Source organism: Lepidochelys olivacea, assembly GCF_965140295.1.
Source record: "Lepidochelys olivacea isolate rLepOli2 genome assembly, chromosome: 14".
In the NCBI taxonomy this organism is placed as follows: domain Eukaryota; kingdom Metazoa; phylum Chordata; order Testudines; family Cheloniidae; genus Lepidochelys; species Lepidochelys olivacea.
The window spans coordinates 7,915,172-7,940,732 of NC_140424.1; the positions used below are offsets into that span (position 1 = coordinate 7,915,172).

Sequence of the window (25,561 nt, forward strand, 5' to 3'; positions counted from 1 at the left end):
TTTCCATAGCATGGAGGTCCTATGACGTGCAGTAATTGTGAACCACAGTTGCTAGTACAGGCTCCATCTGAATTAAATTAGGTACAGATTCTCCCTCAGCGTTCTTACTTGAAAATTGAAAATATTTTTTATGCTACAAAAACATTTGTGAAAAAATGAAAACTTACACCAATTTTTGGTGAAAAATGCACTGTTGTTATTTTAAAGATCATTTTTGGACAAAGAAAACTTTTTGTTCCAAAAATGCTGGCAAACTCTACTTACCTACCTCAGACAGGGTGCTTCAAAGCTTAATTAACATACAGCATTGGAATTTTGCTATCTGAGGTGACCCCAGAGTTCTTTCCCTGGGACCCCCCCACCCCGCATGCTCTGGCTGGGGCCCCAGCACTCAGCCAGGCCTCTCCTTTATGATGTCCAAGTGGTTTTCCCATTCCAGTTCAAGTCCTCTGAGGCTCAGCCTTCTGACTGGGCCCTGGAAAGTCCACCCCATCCAAGGTTGTCAAAAAAAGGGAACAAAAGAGGAAATAAGACAAATGAATCATCCGAAAGTTTTCTTCAGGATTTCTCGTCGGGCTGTGAGTTCTAAATAGAGTTCACAGGTAAATAGAGAGGTATAGTCCCCTCTCAAGAGGAGTAAGCATCCTAACTGGCTGGTTGGCCGGCTCACCTAGCCTTCCTTCCTCTCTTCTGGACAGTGGTCATCCAAGGAGTTTCTGTCTTCCACTGGCTCTCTCTCCAAGAGCTGAGGACTGAAAGTCTGCTCTCCTCCCTGGTCTGCCCTCAACTGAGCTGCGTTTCTCCCTCTGAAGTTCCTTCCTCCAATTCTGACATCTCTCACAGATGTGAGGGAACAGGACCACCTGAGCCCACCTTAGCTCATCAACCTGTGTTGCCTGTATAGCGTTTGTATACCCCATCACAGAGGGTGAAGTACCATAATCGCCAGCTATAGTTTTAGGACATGTTTCAACAGCAGAAGAACAAATCAGTGTGGGAGGTGGGGATTCTGCCTCGCTAGGCTCAGTATACTTCCCTTCTTTGCAGGAAGCAGACTGCTGCTCTTTCCTCCATTTTCAGGGCCGTACCAAACCTAATAAAAATCTACCACACACGTGCCTCGGTAGGAGACAAAGCGTGATGCTACAGAGCAGAGCACAAGGCCCAGGCACCTCCACAAAACAAGCATTGCTGGCCTGCCAACAAACCCAGATCCAGTCACCTATTTGCCAGATATGTACAGCCGCTACCGAGCAGGCCACACGGCAGCTCCTTTAGTTATGGTCATGCGGAAGGCGAGCCTCGAAAAACAGAAAAACTGCTGCACTGTGGAAAAGCATTTCCCCTTGACACTATATTTAATTTGTATCCTTCCCCACTTAGGCACTTGCTGATGGTCAAGAGGTTCCCTTTCAGCCTGTGTCGGTGCTGCTGAAGACAATGCTTGGTCAGACGCCCGTCCTTGCCACTCATGGCGGATGGTTAATTTTGGATGATGAAAACCTAAACCAAGTGTTCACCGATGAGTAACGTTTTCAGTAGGCCAGGTAGGTAGTGGGCACTGTGCTTCCATACTAGAGAAGAACCTGAATCACAAAATTCTGTTCTGGAATCAGAGACAAATCCAACTCCACCAAAGTTTGGGGTATTTGGGCCCTTGAAAAAACCCAGCTTCAGGGTGTATAGGAGGCTATTGTTAGAACCAATAATGAGTTCTTCGGAATAAAAGCGGGTTCATGCCCATCTTTATTACAAAGACAAATACTTTTACATTCTAACAGGAAAGTTAAAATTTACACCAGTCACGGCTCCTGGCCATGTCTTGCGTGAGAAGGGTACGGTCCTGAGGCCCTGAATGTTAATGACACTGAGCTAGCTTTGCTCTTAGTTGGCTTATGGAACTTGCTGCACAAACCCAGCAGGGACGAGCTTGTAACCCGAGCTGCATCAGTTACTTTATTCATTATGTGCATTAATAGAATCCTCACTCCCAAGTCTAGTCACCCAGTCTCCTGATATATCTCAACAGCTGTACATGTGGTCAGCTGTCCAGCCCAGCCCACAACCTGCTCTACTTTTGCATCACACGGTTGACATTTGAAAATGCTTAGACACGCCAAGACTTTGAAGACCACTTGAATAACTTGCAGCATTCCTTCAAGTAGGCAAACCTAACTCGACAGGGCAGTCATCGCCCGAGACAGTCTGCCCTATGCACTCCAGTGCAGTCCAGCCATGGATGAAGGCAAAGCACTGAAAATCCGGCTGACTTTCTCTGTTATTTTGGTTGGCATCTCTTTAATGTTTGCAGCTGTGGTAACTGATCACTGGGCAGTGCTGAGCCATAGAGTGGAGCATTACAATTCCACCTGTGAGGCTGCTCACTTCGGGCTATGGCGGCTCTGCACAAAACAGTTTTATATCCAAGACAAAGCTACCAAGGAGCGGAGCTGTGGGCTGATAACTCTGACAGGAGGTACGTGCTTGCATTCGTTCCACTTACACCCTGAAAATGCATGGGAGAAAATGTCAGGCTATTCTTAGTGACATCTTTTAGGAAGTGAAAAAACATGCAGGAAAAAATACGGTTCTTGTTTCCATTGCACTTCATCTTACAAGATGCAAAACGTCGATTTGGTTTTCATATTAGCCTGAAAATACACCTCACTGTCACATTTCCTTGAGGCCTTATCCTAAATGTATGATGCCCTGCCACCATATATATCTGTAAGCATATTTAATACACTACTCTTCAGCTCTTTCAATCCAGCAAAGACAGTGGCTGGTATAAAGGGGACCAGATAGGAGAAGGCAAAAGTCACAGAGAGAAATCAGGAAGAAGGATATTTTCCCACCAATGTTTTGCTGACATCTACAACCCTGCAATGACTATGCAAAGCCATACTCAGGCAAAACTTCCATTGAGTCCACAGGGCATTTTGCCTGAGCGAGGATTACTGAGTGGGGCCGATATCTGTTTCACTAGAAGGAGTTCGTAGTTCAGAGAGCTATGCCAGAACCACTTGTTCTTGAAAGCTCCTAAGTAATTCAAAAGCTACTCTTCATAACTAGTATTACTTAGGGCAGCCTGGAACTGCATGCGATGGTATATTTCTCCAAGTGCCAAAAATGCTGTAAATTAAGTGAAAAATAATCTATAAGTGATTTATGAGGTCTCCTTAAATTTAATACAGTGACAGAAAGCAACTGTGCTCTGTGTTTGTGATGAAAGAAGTCTAATCAAACACTTTTCTTCATACTGTGTAGTTACATATTCTGAGAGTAGTCCCATTGAAATCAACAGGAAGGATGGTAGACTGCCCCCCTCGCTAGTTTCCTGGAAGAGCATTACATTAGCATGATTTGTGAGAAGTTGTATTACATTTTTGCTGATTGCAAAGTCTGCTGCAATCATGCAATATGTGCTAATACCCCTTTCCTGACTTTTCTAATTTCAAGACGCTAATGGCAAATTGGATTATTTCCTAGACAGAAATTCTCCTGAATAACAGGATTCCCTTCTGATGACCACCCCAGGTTGAAGTTAAAGTTAGATTTTAATATCTTTGTAAATTTGCTATGAAATCATATAGTGATGATTCTCAGTCTGTCTGGCTAAACTATTTATTATTAGACAGAAGAGGCTGATCCACAGCATTCAGATCTGAATTCAGATCTGGCTTTCCACCACAGTTGGGGGCGTTTGAATTGGGAGGTTTCACTTAGCCCCATTTCTAATTAATATAATAAATACATTCTAATATAGCTAGTAACCTTGGCTATACCATTGTCTCTGCACGTGTAGGAAGCTTTATGTTTAAGGGGGAGACAGACAGATTGGGAGAAATACATAAATACCAGACATTGTTGGATAAATTTAAAACTCGTAAATATCCAGCTGTCTCAGTAAAACAGATTCATCATCTATACAGCACAAAAGCGTTAGATATCTTTGACAGACATCAGCATGTGCTTGCATGGACATCTCACAGCTGTGCTATCTACGCCCTCTGTGCTGGCTTCTTAAAGTGCAGAGTAAACAAATGGGTAATTATGGAGACAGCGAGCTGAAGGCCTCTTTGGAGCAGCTTGACTGCAACAGTGATGACCTTTAGATATTGGATAGGTGGGTATACTTTTAAATGGCTTGACAGATTCTCCTGGGATTTGATAAAATTCAGTTTCAAAACCATTATATTCAATAACACTGAATTCTTTCATGTGTATCACTGGAAGTTCTAAAAGAGCTCTTTACAACCGCTAATTAAATACTCGCATCGCTGCTGTTAGGTAGATACTATTATCCCCATTTTTACATTAGGGAAACTGAGGCACAAGAACAGGTTTCAGAGTAGCAGCCGTGTTAGTCTGTATCCGCAAAAAGAACAGGAGGACTTGTGGCACCTTAAAGACTAACACATTTATTTGAGCATAAGCTTTCACGGGCTACAGCCCACTTCATCGGCTGCATGCAGTGGAAAATACAGTGGGGAGATTTTATATACACAGAGAGCATGAAACAATGGGTGTTACCATACACACTATAATGAGAGTGATCAGTTAAGATGAGCTAATACCAGCAGGAGAGGAAAAAAAACCTTTTGTAGTGATAATCAAGGTGGACATTTCCAGCAGTTGACAAGAACATGTGAGGAACAGTAGGGGTGGGGGAAATAAACATGGGGAAATAGTTTTACTTTGTGTAATGACCCATCCACTCCCAGTCTTTATTCAAGCCTAATTTAATGGTGTCCAGTTTGCAAATTAATTCCAGCAGTCTCTCGAAAGCTCAAATAAATTTGTTAGTCTCTAAGGTGCCACTAGTACTCCTGATCTTTTTGAGGCACAAGAGGGGTCAAAGGCTGGCCCAGGGCCAGCAGCGTATTAACGCCTAGGCCAACAAGGCCTAGGCCTAGGGTGGCAAATGTGCAGGGGCGGCAAATTTATAATAGCAGCCAGAGGCTGCTTCCCGCAGAGCTGGTTCGCGCCCTCTGCCCCAACTCCACCCCTTCCCCACCCCCATTCCTCGCCCCCTCCCTGCCCCTATTGGTCCCCTTCCCCAAATCCCTGGCCCGGCCCCGCCTCCTCTTCTGAGCGTGCCGAGTTCCACCCCTTCCACCCTCCTTCGCGAAGCTGTTTCGCGCACAAGCACTGGCAGGGAACAGGGAGAAGCAGGACCCAGTGGCGCGCTCAGGGGAGGAGTCAGAGGCGGAGCGGAGGTGAGCTGCGGCGGGGGGTGGGCGGCAATTATTTCAGGGCCTAAGAGCGGCAAAATCATTAATCTGCCACTGCCCAGGGCCAGCCACGCTGAGAGTCCATGGCAGAGCTTGGAAAAGAACTCAGATGTCCTGGCTTTCAGTACTCCGCTCTCGCTGCTAGACTACGCTGCTCCAGAATGGCACTCCTAGTTGTAATGATTTCACACAGCTGAGGAGAAATGCCAGCGAAGGTTGTCAGATTTGGATTAGTCAAGAAAGGCGAGTGAAACAAAAAACAAAGGTTCAGTAGGTGACCTGTGTGTCAGTAAATCTGTTTTTCTGCAAATCATATGCTATCACCATCATTTGAAAAATTACTATTATTTACCACTTGGTTAATAGTTACCTACCCAGCCCTACTCAGGGGGAAGAGGGATAGCATTGTTTCTGGTTTTTATTACTTGTTGAGCTTAGCACTGTATAGAATATAGTGGGCAACTTCAAACTTGTAGTCTTATGGTTTAAGGCAGAGAGATTTACATTTTAGCCACACATTTAAAGGTTGTTGACAAATTGGAAAGGGCTCAGGAAACTGCTACAGAGAATAACAAGATCCAGTGGCTCAGAGCTGAGGCTAGACAAAATCAGACTAAGTAATAATTTTCAAGTGTGGATTATTCACCACTGGAACCTCTTACATAAGGATATGGTGGGTCCTCCACTGCTTGGAGACTTTAAATCCAGATTGGATATCTTTCTAAAAGGCGTACTCTACCTCAGTCAGAAATCAGTGGCTTGATTAGGAGTCACTTGGTGAAATTCAATGGCCTGTTTATGCAGGAGGCAGATTAGAGTATCATAATGGATGAATCTACGAAATTGAGTCAGGAGTCCTAGGTCTGGTATGAAATTCCTGTTTGAATGTGAGCGAGTCACTTCACCTACCTCTTGTGCCTCAGTTCCTTATCTGTAAAAGCGGGATAACAGGCCTCACCTCACCTAGAAGATGCTATGCAAGTGCAAAGAATGATTATTTTTATGCCTTTCAGCAGGCTGTAGAGATGGGCTCAAGCCATTGAGTTCAGATCCAAGGGTCGGGAAGTGTGTGAGCCAAGGTTTTGGTCTGTGTTGTGAAGGACCCCTGTGAAAGACCATATCTCATGGAGTTTAATTTATCTACGTCAGAAGGACAATGGGTCACTCTGACAGTATTCAAACCTGCATTTCCAGGGAGCTTAGGCATTCCAGACATTGATATAGAGTGCTAATGGATCACATTCAAAGCAGTTGGAGATATCCGGGTACACAGGTGCATGGTTTCGTTGGTAGCTAGCCAAGGATGGCCAGAATTTGGGAGGAATACATCACGTGGCTGCAGGGGAGAGAGACATTAATGGCAAGAACCCCTGTCCATGGTGGGCCTCCTGATTCACCGGTGACACAACTTATTCCTTCCAGCAGCTCAAATCACTGTTGGCTTCTTTATCACTTTCCCCTGCTAGTTCAGCTGGTTTTGCGGAGATTAGACAGACACATAAGCAGGAATATTCCAGGGCTCACCAGGCCCTACCCAGTTTAGTTTACAGGAGTTGATCTGGATCATAATGGGTTGCAGGATACACAAAGTAACGGGTCTGCTGGGAAGTGATCTCAGCATCAACTCAAGCATGGCTATCATTATACTAAAACACAAACTACCGCCTGTAAGTTAGACCACAGCTGCCATGTAAAATGCTGTTAGCATCTTCCATTGGATTCCTATCAAACGACGCAGAACTCCCGTTGATTCTGAGATGAGCATGAAGAGTAACCTCTGTGGTGCTGTACTGTAAATGGGTTTGTTCATGAGCACAGGAAAGGGACCTGGGTCCCAAGAAGATTTTCATACTTCTACATGGCCATTTTCTTGCCTTCTTCAGAAATAAACTAGTGAGTCTCCCTCTCTCTCACTGTCAAGAGCATGGTGATAAAAAGTGTTAGGGGACCTGAAGAAATAGAGATAGATCATGTCCCTTAAAGCACCGGTGGCCAAACTGTGGTATATGAAAAGCTGGCTGGAAACACGGTGCTGTCTCCTGTTTCTCGTTTCCAGATGGTAAATTACATAGAGGAAGTCAGGAATACATTAAATATTGTCCTAACTTTACTTTTCCATGTAGGCAATTGCTGTAGTTGCCACGGGATGTTCTGTGATTGTGAAAAGAAGGGGAGGTGGTGCATGCAATCATGGACAGTAGTAGAGATCGGTTGGGCAATTATGAATGAGAGGTGAAGTGGTCCAGGCAATCATGAGTGGGAAGGAAATCAAACCCAGTGATCCTGAATGATAATGGAGGTGTCCAGGCAGTCATGAATGGCAGCTGAGGAGGTCCAGGAAAATCATGAATGGAAAGGGAGTTAAGTCCAGTGATCATGAATACAAGGGGAGCTGGGCTGGGTGACCGTGAATGGGAAGGGAGGTGTCCACCAGAGACTCTGTTATGTTGTGGACCATGCTATGAATACGTTTGAGAACCTCTGCCTTAAACAGAAGCTATTCATAGCTCATTGATAGGTTTCTTTTACTAGCTCAACAGGGTAACTTCATGGCAGAGATATCACAATTAGGGGTAGAGAAAAGCCAAGGATGCTGCAAAGCTTTCATCTATTATAAAATCCATTTTAAATCCCCATTATGTAAACAGAGCGTGACACAAATGAGGTGATTTTTAATTCATGATGTGGACTGTAAAGGATGGAAGTGGCACAGGTCTGTTGAATAACAGGGGACTGTGTTGATAAAGAGATTCCTGGGACTAGAACAGAGTAGTTTAAATGATGTGCTGAAGCATTTTTATGATGACCAGTGAGTTAATTGCTGGGTAATACCGTTGTTTTAATTTGAGCAAAGTTAGTAAAAGGACCCCTCCTCTCATGCTAGAGGCCCAGGGAGACATGACTCGTTGATGCATATTAATTCCATCAAAATTAACCCAGTACTCACAGGGTAGAATATTTGCTTCTGTTTAAGGTTTGCCACTTGCATTCAATGGGGCGGCAGCCATGTAACTTAGGGTACATCTACTGTGGAGCTGAAGGTAGGGTAGACATACTTGGAGTAGCTCCAATCGAACTAAAGCACTAAAAATAGCAGGATAGCCACAGCGGCATGAGAGCAGGGCAGGCTGGCCATGCTGAGCACAATCCCCTCTGAAATCCAGGCTAACCCCAGGCAGCCAGGGTTATGCCACTCTTTCTAGTGCACGAACTTAATCAGAGCTAGTGTGGGTATGTCTGCCTGAGCTGGAAATTACACCTCCAGTGGAGACATACTCTGAGAGAATAAATCCGTCTACCACTTCCAGTGCTGCGGTGGAAGATCCCCTGCATTTCATGTGCAAAAAGCCTCTCCCTGCTGATCCATCGTAGCTTCATGCAACCTGAACAAACTGCTCCAAAACCAGTGCAGCGGCGTCATCCAGCCCATTTCCTGTGGTACAATTTCCTGTGGTACGCAAAGCTGTGGCCCTTGCCCCCGATCAGTTCATGGATGGTTGATTTTTGGACCCTGGCTTTGCATTAATCAGCACAAAGCAGGTTCCTCTTCTGCCAACACCTCACTTTTCTGGAGACTAGTTAAAAGCAAAACCAATGGCTTAAAGGCTAAGCATTTCCATTTCGTCTTGGTTCCCCTGCCCTCTGTCACAGGGATCAAAGGATCCCAACAACAGCCTCCATCTCCCCAGCATGGAGCAGCATTGATACATATTCTCAACCACCCTACGCTCACTGTCAAAGGGATGCGGCTGCCCCACGCTAGTCCCCCAGTCCTGATTGCTTGGAGACACTTTGTTCTCTTGTGTGCCCATCGCTTGCAGTTTTAGCCTCAGTATGCAGCAGCTTAAACACAAAACACAGTCACAAGTCTTTGAGTCCAGACATGTTTGCTCCAATCTTTTTCAGTGATAAAAGACAAGCAAATGAGCAGAAGCTGAGAGACAGAATAAATATCAGTTTATAAAAAAAAATATAATAAAATAGCTACCTCTCAGAGGAAACTTCAGCTAATGAGCCCATGCTCATTAGTGTGTAATGCATGCTGCTCTGTAACTGTCTGATCTGCTATTGGAGAGAAAATAAATACCGTACTTGTAACAGCAACTCCAGAATATGCCATCTACGCTGTAGGAGACATGAAAAGAACTAGGCTGATAAAGTGCAATATTATGGCATCTTATTACTATTAAAATTAGCTCTTTAAATATACACAGCCCTTTACAAAGGTTTGTCTACACTAGGGGGTTGCTCTGGCTGCAGCCGTTCATGCCCAGACCCTGATGTAGTGGCTCCGGAACAAAAGCCTAGTGTAGACCGCTAAAGCCATAAACTGCACCAGAGATGCTTACCCTGGATTCATACTGCACTAATGGCTTTGTGAGTCTACACCAGGGGTTTGCACTGGTTCAGCCGTGGCTGGCTACCAGTGGCTGAAATTTCCGGGGTGCAGCAATGAGATGAGCAGCCTCACAACCCATTGACTTTATAGTCTTTTCTTCCCAACTTCTTCCGTCCTCCATTATTTGTTCTACAAATTATGATCATTTGTGATCCAGAATGGTTAAATTCCCTGCAGTCTTGGAAGTATTCCCCAGTTTTACTATGGCAAATATAACCTCATGGTACAGTAAATGTGAGATTTTTAATATAGTCTGTAAAGGCAGGGTTGACCATAGTCTCTTCAAAGTATCCGGCTGATCATTAGCAAAGCACAATCAGACAATTTAAGGTCCCAGTTGGCTATGTTTGTAGGATCTTGTTGATTACACAACTTCCATCCAAATTCTTGGCAAGGGGATGTTCTCTCAGCTATATGTACTTGTCAAGATCTCAGTGAAATGAGTTATACATAAATGCTAAGTGCAAATAAACTCCCTCCAAATGGTACAGCTGGCAAAGCTTAATGTCAATGGGCATCACCCCAACAGACCCTTCCCCTCGCACTCACTCCAGATGCTGAAAACATTATTTTTTGCAGGCACAGAGAGATGCTTTCCATCCTGAGTCCCCAGTCTTTGTTCACAAGGGTCACACCACAGAATAGCTATTTGTGACACCAGTAGGATAGCCCAAGGAAGCCTGGGACAGTGGGACCCTGCTCTGTTATACGAAAACTCCACTTGCTTCATTGTGTTTCAATAGACAGTGAAGCTTCACTGAACTGTAAAAAGATTCCAGGCTGCAAAACCTCATCGATTCGAGCTACTAGCAAGGCAGCGAATTCTTCCCTCTAGTCCCTGCTACTTGTCTTAACTGCCAGGAATGGCAAGAAGGCAGATAAACCTGTCAACACCAGTGGCAAAGAGCCTGAAACAGGAGAGGGAGCTCTTATGCTCACAGCCAAGTCAGAGGGGAAGCTAGGGTGGGGGGACTCTTCCAACCCAAGGCAGGCAGGGGAAAGGAACTCCTTCTGATTTTAGCAGAGGAGAGGGAGCTGCATTCCCCATTACTTTCCTTACTTTAACCCCAGCTCCTTCCAGAGGTGTGATGTCCCAGGCAGCTCCCTGGCTTGGCGGAGAGAACATTAGGCAAGGAAAGAAGGAGGGATGCCATTCTGGAGGGTGTGAGTTGGCAATGGCAGAAAGGAGAGGAGGGGAAGATGCAAAGCCAGCCAGGGGGGTGCCAGTCTCAGGAAATGCCCCATGGGGCACTGAGGAGGCAGGAATCTGCACTGGCTGCGGCTGGAAGGAAAGAATTTTCTGTAATTCCTTCTTAAAACAGAAAGGTTGACTCCCTAGGCAGCGCTTTCTTTGGGAAGAGTGTCCGAGGTTTTGCCCGATGACAGCCTTGTGATTGCTTTATCTCTGCTTATGTTGCCGGCTGCCTTTCAGGCAGCATCCATTCACTTGCTCAGACATAAAACATTCTATGCCAATTTCTCCTCTCCTCTACACATGTGCAACCCCTGGGAAGTCAGCAAAGTCACCAGACATTCATCTTGGTGTCAGAGGAGAATTCACCCCTCGTGGACTCCAAACCATGTCCTTTCTAGGGTTGCCAACCTGCCAGGATTGTCCCAGAGTCTCCAGGAATAAAAAAATTAATCTTTAATTAAAGATAATGTCATGCGATGGAGCCTTTAGGAATTCATCTGACCAAAGCTGGCAACCCTAGTCCTTTCCCAAGTACCTCAGAGGCCGCTCTGCCAGCAGAGCTTGCCGTGCATAGTAAATATAATGTACACAGATCAGATTACAGACTGGCTAAAGCTTAGCACTTCTTCATGCACTTGGCCACCAGCTTTTAGGAAATCCAAGTTCCATTTCCTTTCCTTGATTCTCGTCACAATCCCCTGTGCGTGTGTAATATGCCGCAGAACGGTCCGAGGCTACGCTAAGTGACATTAGGCCTGATCCGAGAAACCGATGGGGATTTACATATCGATTAACGTTCTATTATTTTATATTAGCAGCTTGTGGAGAGGTCAAGTGCATTTGAAACCACCAGCAGGACGTTTCTAGGTGATGAGTTTGTGTTGTTAGGGTTTTTGTGACTGGCATGGATGAGAAGTATTCTCTAATAACGGAAGCGTAGGCTCAAGACCCATTAAAGCCACATAAAGCTCATGTTTAAGTACTTTGCTGGATCAGGGCATAAATCACTGTTTAAAGCCCCTCATTGCCTGGTTTGCTCTTAGATGAACTGCATACCGGACATGTCTGCAGCAAGTTCAGGATTAAGGTCCCATTAATCTCCACCCATTTGAATTTTTCAGTTCCATGACTGTAAAAGAAAATTTTATTTCCCTAATTTTGGTTTCTTAAACTCAGTTATTCTTAGCAACTGATATTCTCCTTTGTTCTTGTTCAGACCGTAACTGTTCCTACTTCAAACACTTCTCTCCAGGGCAGAGCACAGAGATATTTGAAAGAACCACCCAAAAAGGTAAGAATTTGCTTGGACGAATTCTTTACTAGCATTACGTGACCTGAGTGTATATGGGAACTAATGTAAAGGGTTTCACCAGATTTAGGGCCCACTGAAGTCAATTGGGAAACACCTATTGACTGTACAGGGACTTAGAACAGACAGTTGGCACTGAGATGGGCTTCATATCCCACTAATCGATGCTCTGGACCAGCCGAGGCACCAGATTCCCGGGGAGACCAATTTTCAAACAGCAGCCCTTTCTTCTGTTGTCCATGTCCCATGCTTGGTTTCTGCACAAATTGTTCCTTAGGCACATGAAACTGGCATTATACATATAAGGGCCAATTTGGAAACCCCAAAAGCCTTTCCACCGTATGTATGGCACTCACAACACTGACACTCCCTCCTACCTCTAAACAGCAACAACAAAGGATATTAATAAAATCAAAATAAATAAACAAACAAAAATCCAACCCCAAGCAGACTTTTGACTTCAATGAGAGGGAGGTACCTGAGGCTCCACGTAGCCCCCTAAGGTCTTTGCTATTGCTATAATGTGACAGGCACTCAAAGAAAGAAAGATCTAGGCCACAGCAAAGATACCCACATCTGAAATCTGACCAGATAGTGTTTACTCTGCTTGCATGCGGAAAACTATCTGCATCTCACAGACGATTTAGATCCTTTCTAATCAGTCCTTACTAAAACCTTATTTTTAGCAATAGTCTGAAGTGCTTGCCTCTCTTATTGAGGACGCGTCTCCTTACATTTTGCTACACAACACATTGTAGTGTGGAGCAAACTAGACACTGATTGCATTTCACATAGTAAACCACCTGCTTTGCTTCCGCTGTAAATAAAAACGGTGGGAAACCCTGTAGCATATGGTTTTCTAAAGAAGCAATTTCCCCCAGACACAGGGAAGACTGTGAATTTGAAATGATACTCTGAGTGGAATAAAGAACAAATATCGGAGCTGCCTGCTTTTGTTACCCATTTATACGCTATTATATCCATCCATCCAATCTGAAAAATGTCGCCACTACATTGTTAGTCACTTCAGAAGAAAGTTGAGAAAAACGTCTTTTCTGTGAAGAGAAGGAAAAAGCCAAAAGCATCACAAAAGGCTCCTAAATTGCAACTAACTCTTTCAGGCGGTTCAAACACATAGCAGATAACACACAGGAAAAATTTTTTAAGAAAACGTCAATAGAACAAGGAGTATGAAAAAGCAATGAGACCAAAGAGCAATATGCTTTGGCCTACTACAAAAATAGCTTCATTTCTATGGAAGCCAATTAGAAAGAGGCAGAAAGATTCTTCGTGATTCTGCTTAGAAGATAATTTCTAAAGAATAACATGGAAGGCAAATAGCACCAAGTGATGCTATGTTTCATGCCTGGCTACACATGTTAAATATTAAATGCATCTGAAAACTAATGCAATATGTAAGTGAAGATCTGAATTATTCAACTGGCAATTTCTCCCCTCCATTCAGATATTGAACTGTGTTTTGGCTGGGTGAATTATCTTACACATAGCTTAGCTTGGCTGGATGGAACACCTTTGGAGCAAGTTTATTCCCATGCTCTTGAGAAGCTAGATTTTCACAGAGCTGGGAAACTTTGTTTTGCAGGATGAGGAGAGGATGTTGCTGTGTGATCCTGGGTAAGTCATTTCACACACACACACGTACGTCTGTTTCCCCTTTCCCTTTCTTGCCTATTTAGCTGTCGAAGCTCTGGGGCAGAAAACTGTCTCTTAATATATGTTTGTATATTGCCTAACACTATGTGGCCCTGATGACAGTTGGAGCCTATAGGCGCTACTAAAATAAACATGTATAATAAAAATAGCATTGCTTTCTATTAGCTGCTTTTTTTTTAAAGGAAAATCTAGATAAAATAATGGAGTGAAACACGTTTAAAGATTTAAGACCAAATCTCCACCCTCTCAGATAAAACCTGTATGGGAGGAAACCTAATAAACTAAAAAGTTGGTCATGACAATTTATTACCCTATTTTAAGCTACTTCTGGGCTTTTCTCCTCCAGATTCTACCCCCAAGCCAACTCAGTTTAAACATTTGCAGGGGATGGTTTTAGGAAGTGATGGCAAAGCTTCAAACAGAACATGAGGTCTCGTGTGCTCATTTGTGAGGCAAAATGTGTTTGTACTTTAGACAAAACCACAGTGGGGTCTGGGTCCAGGACTGAGGCTGGTCAGCACGACTGCAATACAAAGAAATAATAATTACGGCAACATATTCTTATGCTCACCTGTTTCATCATAGTGCTGGGGGGGAATTGTGAGTACAAACAGAAAAGTGCCCTGGTCTGACCCTTTTGTAATCCCATTGGGCCCAGGGCAGACAATGTAACTACTTGTGAGGGTGCGGCCTAGTCAAGTGAGGACCAGGCCCGGAGTTTCTATCATGTCATTATGTGTGTCATTTGCTTTTTTCTACCAGGGGCGTTTAGAAAGAGTCTTTGTCCCTACTCTTTTGAGTCTTGCGTCTGCTCCCACTGAATTCAGCAGGGGCATGACCAAGACCCCTAGCGGCTCACCACACTTCTTCTGTGCTAGAAATACTTGGTTCTCTTGGGCCAGTTATCTGCATCAAGGAAAGAGCAGCTGTTATGATTTTAAATGTTTTCTTTCCTTTGCTGAACTGATCCCATTGCAGAGGCATGGTGGCGGGCGGGAGAACACAGGAAGTCGCACCCATTCATCTTTCTCTCCCTCTGTTTTGCCTCGCCAGAGTATAGCATTTCCGCTGCAGCCATCGCCATCTTCAGCGTGGGCTTTGCAATCATTGGAACAATCTGCATCCTCTTATCCTTTAGGAAAAAAATGGATTATCTCCTGAAGCCAGCGTCCATGTTCTACACCTTTGCAGGTAGGCCATTTGGTGAGACTTAAAAGAGATGTATGCACTTAGATCTTAGGGCAACGAGCGTGACAGCAGGGATATGTGGGAGATTCTAAGGACAGAAATCTGTCCAGAAGACATTGAGCACCAGTGTCAAATCCTCAGCACAAACCTGATGTAGGAAGGGGTGTCACTCATGATCCTGAATACGCTTCAAGGTTCCCCTGTTCTTGATAAGGCATCTGCCACTACATTTTCTTTTCCCTTGAAATGGATTATTTCCATGCCATACTCCTGCAGAGCTAGGCTCCAGCCTAACTGTCTATGATTGGTCCATTTAGCTCAGTGCAATCGTATTAGCAGGGAGTCCGTTAAAACCTTATGTTTTTTATTATAGAAATAAGGCTTAACCTGCTTCACAGCCCAAACTATGTCACAGCATTCCCGCTCGATGACGTGGCGGGGGGGGCACTGTTTTACTTCAGGAGGCAATGGGGGGCCTCTTGTCCCCCACCCCATTCTGCATTAGCACTGCCCAATGTTAGAAGCATCAGTATTCAGCACAAAGGGTTTGCTGAAATCAGGGCTGACTAAAACTAGATCTTTAGACAAAACCTCCTTTACGTCCTTGATATCTCTCTTCAGCTGGCTCTGTGGCTTTAACTGCTGCTAGTTGTTCCATGAGTCTTTGATGGGCTCTCAGCTTAACATCCTCAGCGTTTTTGTGTTTTTTTTTTGGTCTCCCTGATCCACAATTCCACCATCAGTCTCTGGATCTCATGTTCTTCCTGGGCTGCCTGGTACAGCAATTGGGCCAGTTCCAATGGCGTGTTTTCTTCTGTGGCATCCGGTGCAGAAAGGTGCTCAGGTTTCACCTGGCCAGCATTTATGAGTAGAAGTCTAAGCTCCTGAAATGGAGTTTTTGTTTTATAGGATGTTCCCTTCTCCTTACATCACTTTTCAAGGTCTTTTCTGTGAAGACTATCATCTAACAGTGGTTCACTCGTTGTGTCTAATCTTGAACCTTTCAAACTCTCAATATCAAGTTTAAACTTTTAACAGAGCTGGGTTATGATCTATAAATTCAGTTGACCTGTGGCATGTGAATCCTGCCAAGACTATCCCAGTGTCAAGCTGCCTTGAGTGGCTCAGGAGAATGAGTACCAATCTCAGGGCAGACCCTTAGGAAGCAGGTCACACTTTGGGTACTGCGATCTATCTTAACACCTGACTCTGTGACAGATGGGCCCTGACCCCAACAATCACAACCATATTCAGGTTACTCCCAGTCCCAAAGGCCCAGTCACTTACCCCAGGTCAATTACCAATGATAATGCTTGTAGCCAATCCTCTAATAAGTGAATTAAAGATTTATTAACTAAGAAAAAGAAATGAGAGTCATTGACAAGGTTAAAGCGAGTAAACACACACACACAAATGAGGTTTAGCCTTAGGTTCCAAAAGGCAATAGGTGCTTCTATAATAAGCAAGCTCGATGTCCTTAGGGCTAATCCAGGCCAACCACTAGGGATCTTTTGCTTATGCTTAGTAATTCTTGACCCTCAGAGTCTAAGCAGCATAAAGATAAAGTTTCTCCCTATTTGGGATTTTTATTCCCTTCCCCCGGAGTTCAGGCTGATGGAACGAATCCCCATGCACGTCTCCGCTTCATGGCTGTGAGGGAAACAATCAACAAAGTCTTTTGTCCTCTGATGTTTCACAATGGCTGATCTGGTAACCCTCACAGACAGGCCCTAATACCTTTTGTAGGAAGCCAGCATTTTACATGAGTTAATGCTTGTTTCTGGTGAGTTACCCAGTTACAGATCTCACTGCTAACATGGGGGACAGATGTTCTAAGTGAGATTACTACATGCCGCATCCTACCAGCATTTCATAAAGTCTAAACACTAAACACATTCTTACAAACTTAACATCTATTTTAGAAAAGTTAACACACAGGTGAGCCAGACTAGTTTCCAGCTCTGCATATGTCCGTGTTCCGTTGAGGCCTAGAGGCCTTGTCATGAGCTGGCACCTGGTCTGCCAGTGTGACACAGGGCACAAATCAAAGGTCATCTGATTCAAGCCTCAGATTATGACGCTATCTCAAAAAAACATGATGGTTGAATTTTCACTGCAGCCAGCACTACCTTTTCAACCCATCCTCCTCTTGACTGTTAAATACCCGATGGTACTTAGGTAGCTCAGTGAAACAGGCTTAAGAACAGCCAGCTCCCAGAGAATGCTTTGGTGACCAAATGCATGGTTTTAATTCTACTGTTTTACTTGCTGTTGAAATGCATAGTAGAAAGAGTGAATTACACAGTGTTTTCTTCACTTTTCAAGAAGCCCTACTTTACAGTCACAGCTTCATGAAGCACTGTGTGGCTCTGATAGTTCCCAGCCATGTTTAGCCTTAACCAACACCTGCCCATAGGACTTTTTGTTTCTCCTTAAAAATGAGATTTACAAAGCTGCCTAAATATAAAATGTTGTTTCTAGCTCAGATATAAATCACTGTCTGAATTCGGGTGCCAAATGAGCAGGACTATTGGTCCCTGTTGCATGGCATTTCTTGTGCCTTACAGCTCAAAAGGTGACTTGATTACAGCCCATATCCAAACAGGGAGCAGATATCTCATACTCCAAGGGCTCTTAGTCTAGCAGACAAAGGCCATACAAGATCCACAGTGACTGAAATTTGAAGTTAGTAAAATTCAAACTGCAAGTACAAATGTTTACAGTGAGAAGGGTGACCAGATGTCCCGATTTTATAGGGACAGTCCCGATACTTGGGGCTTTTTCTTATATAGGCTCCTATTACCCCCACCCCCACCCCCATCCTGATTTTTCACACTTGCTGTCTGGCCAGCCTAACAGTGAGGGTAATTAACCCTTAGATCCGCTTGCCAATGGATGTGGTAAGTTCTCTGTCCCTTGGAGTTCTTCAGTCCAGACTGAAGATCTTTCTAAAAGACACACTCTAGTTCAACAAGAAGCCAGAGGGTACGATGCAGGAATGAAGTTCTATGGCCTGTTATGCAAGAGGTTCAATTAGGTGATCTTATTGATCCTTAAAACCTATGAATCATCTATGAACCTCACTGCGTAGTCTTCTAACCAGAAACACAGGCAAAGAGGTCAGTTATGAACGAAAGCAATAAGGACTGAAACCCCTGCTCTCCAGCTCACCCCTCTCTTATTTCTCCAGGCCTGTGCATGATCATCTCTGTTGAAGTCATGAGACAGTCTGTGAAAAGGATGATTGACAGCAAGGAGACTATCTGGATAGAGTACTACTATTCGTGGTCTTTTGCCTGTGCCTGCTCCTCCTTCGTCCTGCTCTTCATCTGTGGGATTGCTCTTCTGCTAATCTCTTTGCCTCGCTTCCCACAGAATCCGTGGGAGTCTTGTATGGACGCAGAACCAGAGCACTAAATGCCTTCATCTAGGCTCACTGCTTACACAATACCGGAAAGGGCTACAAAAGAATTGATACATTTTTTTTAAAGTGTCAGGATGGTGGAATATGAAGACAAAAATGTCCTTAGTTAAACACCAGGTTATTGAACCAAAGGGAAGTTCAATACTAATTATTGTTTGTTGTTGTTTTTTTAAAAAAAAAACAGCTTGGGTTACTCAATTTGTACCCTCAATCCGCTGAATGCTGGGCAAAGTCATCAGCAATTTGGGAATGCATTCGGCAAATGCAGTTGAGGGAAAGTGAGAGAGCACGAGATGGTTTAATGAGAAGGTGCATAATCTAGTGGTTAAAGCACAGGACTGGAGTTGGGAGATCTAGGTCACATTACTGGCTTGGCCACAGACTCATGGTGGGACTTATAGTTTCTCTGTGAGTCAGTTTCCCCATCTTTACAATGAGAATATTGCTTCCCTATCTCACTGGGGTGGTGTGGGGCTGATGTTTGTACATAATTTGGAGATCCTCCCATTGGAAGTGCTGTATCATTAGCAGTGTTACAATAAAAGAGGTTTAGGGATAAAATCACCCTTACAAATGTAACGCCTAAACTCTACAAATTATTTCGTTCTGCCGACCTAAGCACTTGTCATAATTAAAACTCCTACGAGGAGTCCAGTGGCACCTTAAAGACTAACTGATTTACTTGGGCATAAGTACTTGGGCATACTTGGGCATAAGATCCATCTGAAGAAGTGGTTTTTTTACCCATGAACGCTTTTGCTTATGCCCACATAAATCTGTTAGTCGTTAAGGTGCCACCAGACTCCTCGTTGTTTTTGTGGATACAGACTAACACGGCTACCCCTGTGATAATTAAAAGTCCTATGACTCCTATTGTATTTGAATGCTAATGGCAAAGCCAAGCAAGTACTGACCTGTAGGGACAACGTTTTCCTTTAATAAAGAGATGGAATCCCCCACTGAGGTACGATTCCTGTTTTCAGGACAGTGGTTTTGGGGGATGAACCATACAGGTGTCTACTTCACTGTAACTCAGAGTGGTACTTCCTGTACAGAGCTTCACATTTGTGTCTTGTTGCTGACCTTTTGTTGGAACAGCCCATTTGATGCTTCTGTTTTGTAAAAGCATTTTTAAGCAAGAACTCTCTAAGGGAACTGCCAAGGCGGGATGGACATTATAAACAAAGCTGAGTGAATCCCACGCGTTAAAAAACCGCATAGCTGTTATTTATGCGTGTTTGAAAGAAATTGTATACTGTTTTGTTCATCACAGTGTGTGGAACAACCACACAGGAAGCCAACTGTATGATGTAAAAGTTATTCATTGTACTGCATCATGACTGACAGTGCTTCCCAAAGGGCAGAGACGCTCTGTTCTGTGACCAATGCAGAATAATGGCTTAATAGGTTACCATGGCATTGCATAGGTACATTAAGATCTGCTTCTGACACTTAAAGCATGGAAATGGGCTGGTGATTTCTGAACTTGGAGCCTCATCATTAATGTGACAGCTAATTCTATTCTTCAGCAAGACGCGGACATCCATGTTCCTCAATTTGCCACCTCAAAAATATGAGGCAAAGCCTTAATCTGATGCACATTAGGAACCATGTGGGATTCAAATGTAAGGCCTAAATAACATGCTTTACTTAGTTACTGACACCCCTTCCCCAAGGAAGACTCCCACTGATTTCCACAAAAGGCAGATTTCAGAGAGCGATGAATAGGGACCATTATCCAAGCTGCTCAATAATTTTTGTTTTAGCATGAAAAACGTTGAAAGAAAATGAGCAGTTCTGGTTTCATTTGAAATTTTGTCTTTTTTTCTTTTTTTACTTTTTTCAGACTTGTACAGTTTTTCTGACTGGAAAAGGGAGGAAAGGGAACCCTCTCCCAAAAATTCGAAACGAATTTTAAAATTTGGGAAAAAAAAAAGAGAGAGAAAAGGGATAGGTGGGGGAATGTTACTTCCTCTCATTTTGCTAAGGTAAGACTATTCACAACGGTCCTGGAAGAGGGCTGGGAGCATAAAAAACAGAAACGAGGAATGTGTGACTATTTTGAAGAGAGGAAAAATTGTTTTGGTTTTTTACTATTTGTTAAAACATTTTGAAAGGAAACATGTCAAAAACATTTTTTCACGCAATATTTAATTTTCCAAAACAGCTGATTATTTTGACAAAAATATCTTGTGTAGAAACATTTTCAGCCAGACCCTGTTATTTCAATTGCTTGCTTCAGCATTTCTGACAGGGTCTAGTGGTCTGAGCATGCAGCTCAAGGTGCCAGGAAGTCCTGGCATCTAACCATGGCTTTGACAGCCCCAGCTTCTCACAGGTATTTAGACATCAAACTCCCATTGATTTCAGTGGAAGTCTAGGTTAGGTTAACTCTAACCTAGAGATAGCACCTATCTTTGAGGATCTGGGCCTTAGAGCCTGAGTCAGCTGAATTACACCAGAGTAAAATTGGAGTTCCTCAGCGGTCTGAAACAGGCTGTTACCATTACATCTCCGTTTCCCCTCTCTGTAAAGTGGCACTAATAGTACAGGGTTTTTGTGAGGCTGCGTTAATATTGGTTGAGTACTTTGAAGCTGGAAAGTGCACCGTGTTACTTAGTATACTTGTTAGAGGAACTTGGGGTTGAGTAGTGTGAGCTGCATTTTGGATCTAAAATGAGGGATCCTGCCTCATGCTGAGGGACAATATCAGCTGCCATTGAATAATTGTGAACCACCAAATGGTACCAACATGTGATGTTTGGATACAAATGACATTTCACACCTGCCTGAGAAACACATCTCATTGTGTGTCCCTTCCGAACAATAGCCTGAGGAACATGGGGCAATTTTTTAGGGAGACACCATGTGCCAAACAAGAGAAAAAGGAATCACTGTGGATGATTCATAAGAAAAACGTGGTACAGACCAAACTCAGATGTAATGGATTACACACCAGGGTAATGGATTAAGCTGGGTAAAAGATTTGGGATGAGTGAGGGAATTTCCAAAGTATTCACCAAGCAACAAGGGACAAATGAGAGTTTTGGACATCTGAGGTTTGGCCGTACAGTTCTTGAACCCGAGAATCTCACCTTGCTCTGTGAGTTCCACTGAATAACATTGCACTCCTGAAGCAAAGACACACACGTTATGGAAAGTCATGTTTGCTGCACTTTTCCGAGCTCACAAGTTTATTCAAGTTTATCTTATAATTGTTCTTTGGTAAAAAAAAATGTCTCTAAATTTTTATATCAGACACAACCTGCCCAATGTTCATAAGAACAGTCATACTGGGTCAGACCAATGGTCCATCTAGCCCAGTGTCCTGTCTTCTGACAGTGGCCAATGCCAGGTGCCCCAGGGTGAATGAACAAAACAGGTAATTATCAAGTGATCCATCCCATCGCCCATTCCCAGCTTCTGGCAAACAGAGGCTAGGGACACCATTCCTGCCTATCCTGGCTAATAACTATTGATGGACCTGTCCTCCATGAATTTATCTAGTCCTTTTTTTAACTTTTTTTTAAGTTTTTTTTTTAGAACTTTTTTGAAGATTAAGTTACTGTACATTTCCACCAGCCCAACATATGAAATGTTTTTCATATTAATTAGCAAGAAAAATTTATGTATGCTGAAGAAACAGCAGAACACACAAGGGGGCCCTGGTGATTGTGTCATAATTAACCAAGAGCCTGATCCAAAGCTCTGTGGAGGTCAACGGAAAGACTCACACTGACACCAGTGGGTTTTGGGTTGGATCCAAAGCAAGTATGAAATGTTTTACAGCTTCTTTATGCCCACTTTGCACAGGTGTCAATGCCAATGTGCAGTGCAAGACAGTGAGGAATTAGACCCAGCATCCATTTAAGTCAAAAAGCGGAGCTAGTGCCCCTTTCTAAAGCTCTGGAACTCACTAAGCTTTATTTTCTATCTGCTGCCTCCTAAGGGGCTTTTTGATAATTTACTATTTACATGCTGAGCGTGAAGCATGTGTACGACTTCATTTTGCTTTTTTCAGACATTAATAAACATTGCCGAGGGACTTATCCATTAAATCAGTTATTGGTATTCACCCTGGGAAACAGCTGCTCTAAGTGTAAGTCTCGTCTGCTATCTCCAGATCTCCCAGCCAGGGACCTGATAATGTGCTGCAAGAAAAGTTAATAAAAGTAATTGGCCTCTATGCAGAGAAAACAAAGTATAAAACTCGGGGAGGGGAGGCGGAGGGAGAAGGAATGGGAACCTGAACCAATTTGAATTTTCATCCTCTCAACTGAGCACCTGGCAGGAACTCACCCACTGATTTTATTTATGTAGCATGAAAATGTGCTGGGAATCTTAGTTCTGGAAGGAATCATCATCAAAAGAGAAGAGGGAATCCCTGAGCTAAAGAATTCACATGGTAACAACATGGACAAGTAGGGTGCAAATAAAGCAATAGCAAAATAACAGAGCGATATATGGACCTACGGGAAGGATGTTCAAAAATGGTAACGTGACTTCGGAGCAAGTAAGTTGATCTTAAAACCAGACAATATTGAGTTTTAGTCCTGGCCCTGCCACAGCCTCACTTGATGGCCTCCATTTTAAGCCTAGCGCACCTAAAAATCTCCACTTGTCCCTCTATAAAATGCCTCCCCAGAGTGCTGTGAGCATTCTCCCTTTGTGCTTCTAACCCTCTTATTAATGCGGGTCCAAGTCACTAATGTTTGCCAGCACTTTGAAATTACAAAGCACCATGTCAGCACGAAGCGGAAGTGAAAGTGAAGCAGATTGATGCAATAGAATATTTATACATTTTTATGCAAAGACGATGTTTTAGGCATAGCCTTGGCAAGCTGAGTCTTTTATTTTTAAATATTGTGTTATGTGAATTCAGCATGCAGAAAAGGTGCCAAACTGACAGCCCTGGAGAATAAAGTTGTCTGTTTAGCGACTAGTTAGCTAGGTTCTTGGAACAGTGTTTATCGCAGTGGTAGCTGAGCACTTTCCCAAAACAATCAAACACACACTAGGTCAGTGACCTAATTGTCTTTGCTCTTTACTCTGGCCTTCACCTCTTTACTGATTTTAGTTGTAGTGGTGGCAAGGCAAAGTCACAGAAGGGAGTTTCACGCTGAGATCTGAAGTCTGTGGGATTGGTGGGCCATTCTCATCTCCCCAGCAATGAGTTACAAAGCCTTGGCACTCCTGCTGAGAAAGCCCACAAGCTTCATAGTTCCTGGGGAGTGTAGCGAGAGCGAGGAAATCACTGGGAAGAAGGAGGTGCTCTCAAAGGGTACACAGAGACAGTTCCTGGGAGAATCTAGAAGAGTAACACTTAGACCTTGAATTTGCCCCTGTATTCTCCAGGGAACCACCCAGGATACCAAGTGTGGTGGTAGCGGGGGATTCTGGGATACAAATGCAGGAACTAGACTGACATGCAGAACGCTGAATTATGAAACAAACTCAGATTTATAAACTCCAGCCTTACCAAGCGAGAGCTTTAAAAGGGGGATAATGTGTGCATGAATAGATGCACTAACTGGGGGGAGGGAGGAAGTGCCGGTCCATGCAATTTGAGATGTAGGGTTATTTTGAAACCAGAGGGTGTTGGAATGACAAACTGTTCTCAGTCGTACAGCACTTGCATTGCAAAAGGGCCGGGTTTTCATGCACCTCCCCCAATCGCATCCCTTTCCATTATCAAAGGGAGACATGAGAAGGCCGTCCCAATAAAACCCTCTCATGCTGAAGGAAATGAGAAAAGGGGAAAGAAGCCCAGCTGAACATGCAACACGTCTGTGGGAACTCCCAGAGGGGTAAAGGGCCCAATGAGCGAGATCGAAAGAACCAATCAGCTGCCACCTGCTATTGACAATAAGGCACAAGTGAGCTGAACAAAACTAAAAGCAAGACACTGAAATGCAGAGAGATTAGAAACAAAAGATTTCCATTACATCCCTGATCCCACTTCTACCAGCTCCCTCGATAGCAGGCCGGGACTATCTCTTACAATGAGCAGGTACAATGCTTAGACCAATCTCAGATGGTGCATTTGGCTACTGCCACAACACAAATAAACAATAATGACATGCTGGTGTGACTCCATCCTGTTTTACACTGCTGTGAGGTCAGAATCAGGCCCACAAGTTCAGGGTGACGGAGCTATTTGTAAGGCTGCTTTGGATTCCGGTAGGGTTTTTTCGTTATAAGTAGTAGATGCCTTGTGGCCGATGATGCTGGTAAATATATATGTAATACATACATTGCAAGATCACCTACTACAGCACTATATCCATCTAGCTATCTACACTTGGACAATAAGATTAGTTGGGGCGGGAGGGGGGGGGCGGTTTGGTACAAAAACGATTTCCTCCACTATTTTTGCTGGTTTTTGCAAATTCAAAACGTTCATTTAAAGAACGTTCCCCAGCTCCCAGCCTTTCTAGCTTTTTCCATCGCAAAAAGAATCTCATTGGCAAAGCTGTTATTAGATCTGGGGAGTTTCTGGCTCCCAGCCACGGGTACCATCCACTAGCCTACAATTCTCTTGGATCGTTCCTACTTCTATAACATGCAATCAAGCAGCTCTTTCTACTTCCTATGGCCTGCCTTTAAAGACTCAGTAGAAAGTAACTGCCCTGAGTCCAGGAGAACATATGTGCATGTTATTTCCCTGATGGAATGACCTTATGATTAACTCTGCTTCAGATACATTAATAAGCTGTTCCAGCTTTTATTTGTATTGAACATCTGAAGCTGAATGTTAGCCAGGGGATCTTCTTGAGCAGCATCTGGTAACGGGGAAGATAAAGGTAAAAGCTCTCCAGCAATAAACTCAGAGGGGATGGGTGTGTCCACAAAGCCTTTAATAACAGCACTCACTGAGTTCTTTACAAGGGTCAGGAGATCTGGGAGGCGTTTCTGCCTTGCCCACAGACTTGCAGTCTCTGTGCCTCAATTTCCCCATCTACCATGGGGCTAATTCTTCCCTATACTCTCAAAATGCTGTAAGGCTTAATGGATGTTTGCAAAGAACTTTCAGCACCTTGGTAGGAAGGCACTAGAGAGATGCAACTTATCATAGCCGCTAATAAAGGTAAGTTTATTTACAGGTGCCAATTTGCTTTTTGACCTCATTAAAAAGATT

General features: G+C 43.7%; 1 protein-coding gene across 1 annotated transcript; it reads left to right on the forward strand.

Moving 5' to 3' along the window:
* Positions 1 to 2,213: 2,213 nt before the first annotated feature.
* On the forward strand, positions 2,214 to 19,311 carry CACNG1 (calcium voltage-gated channel auxiliary subunit gamma 1). The gene is made up of 4 exons (XM_084648326.1): positions 2,214 to 2,476; positions 12,045 to 12,119; positions 14,865 to 15,002; positions 18,190 to 19,311. Exons 1-4 carry the CDS (start codon positions 2,236 to 2,238, stop codon positions 18,414 to 18,416), a joined length of 681 nt encoding a protein of 226 aa, XP_084504452.1. The 5' UTR covers positions 2,214 to 2,235; the 3' UTR covers positions 18,417 to 19,311.
* The last annotated feature ends 6,250 nt before the right edge of the window (positions 19,312 to 25,561 follow it).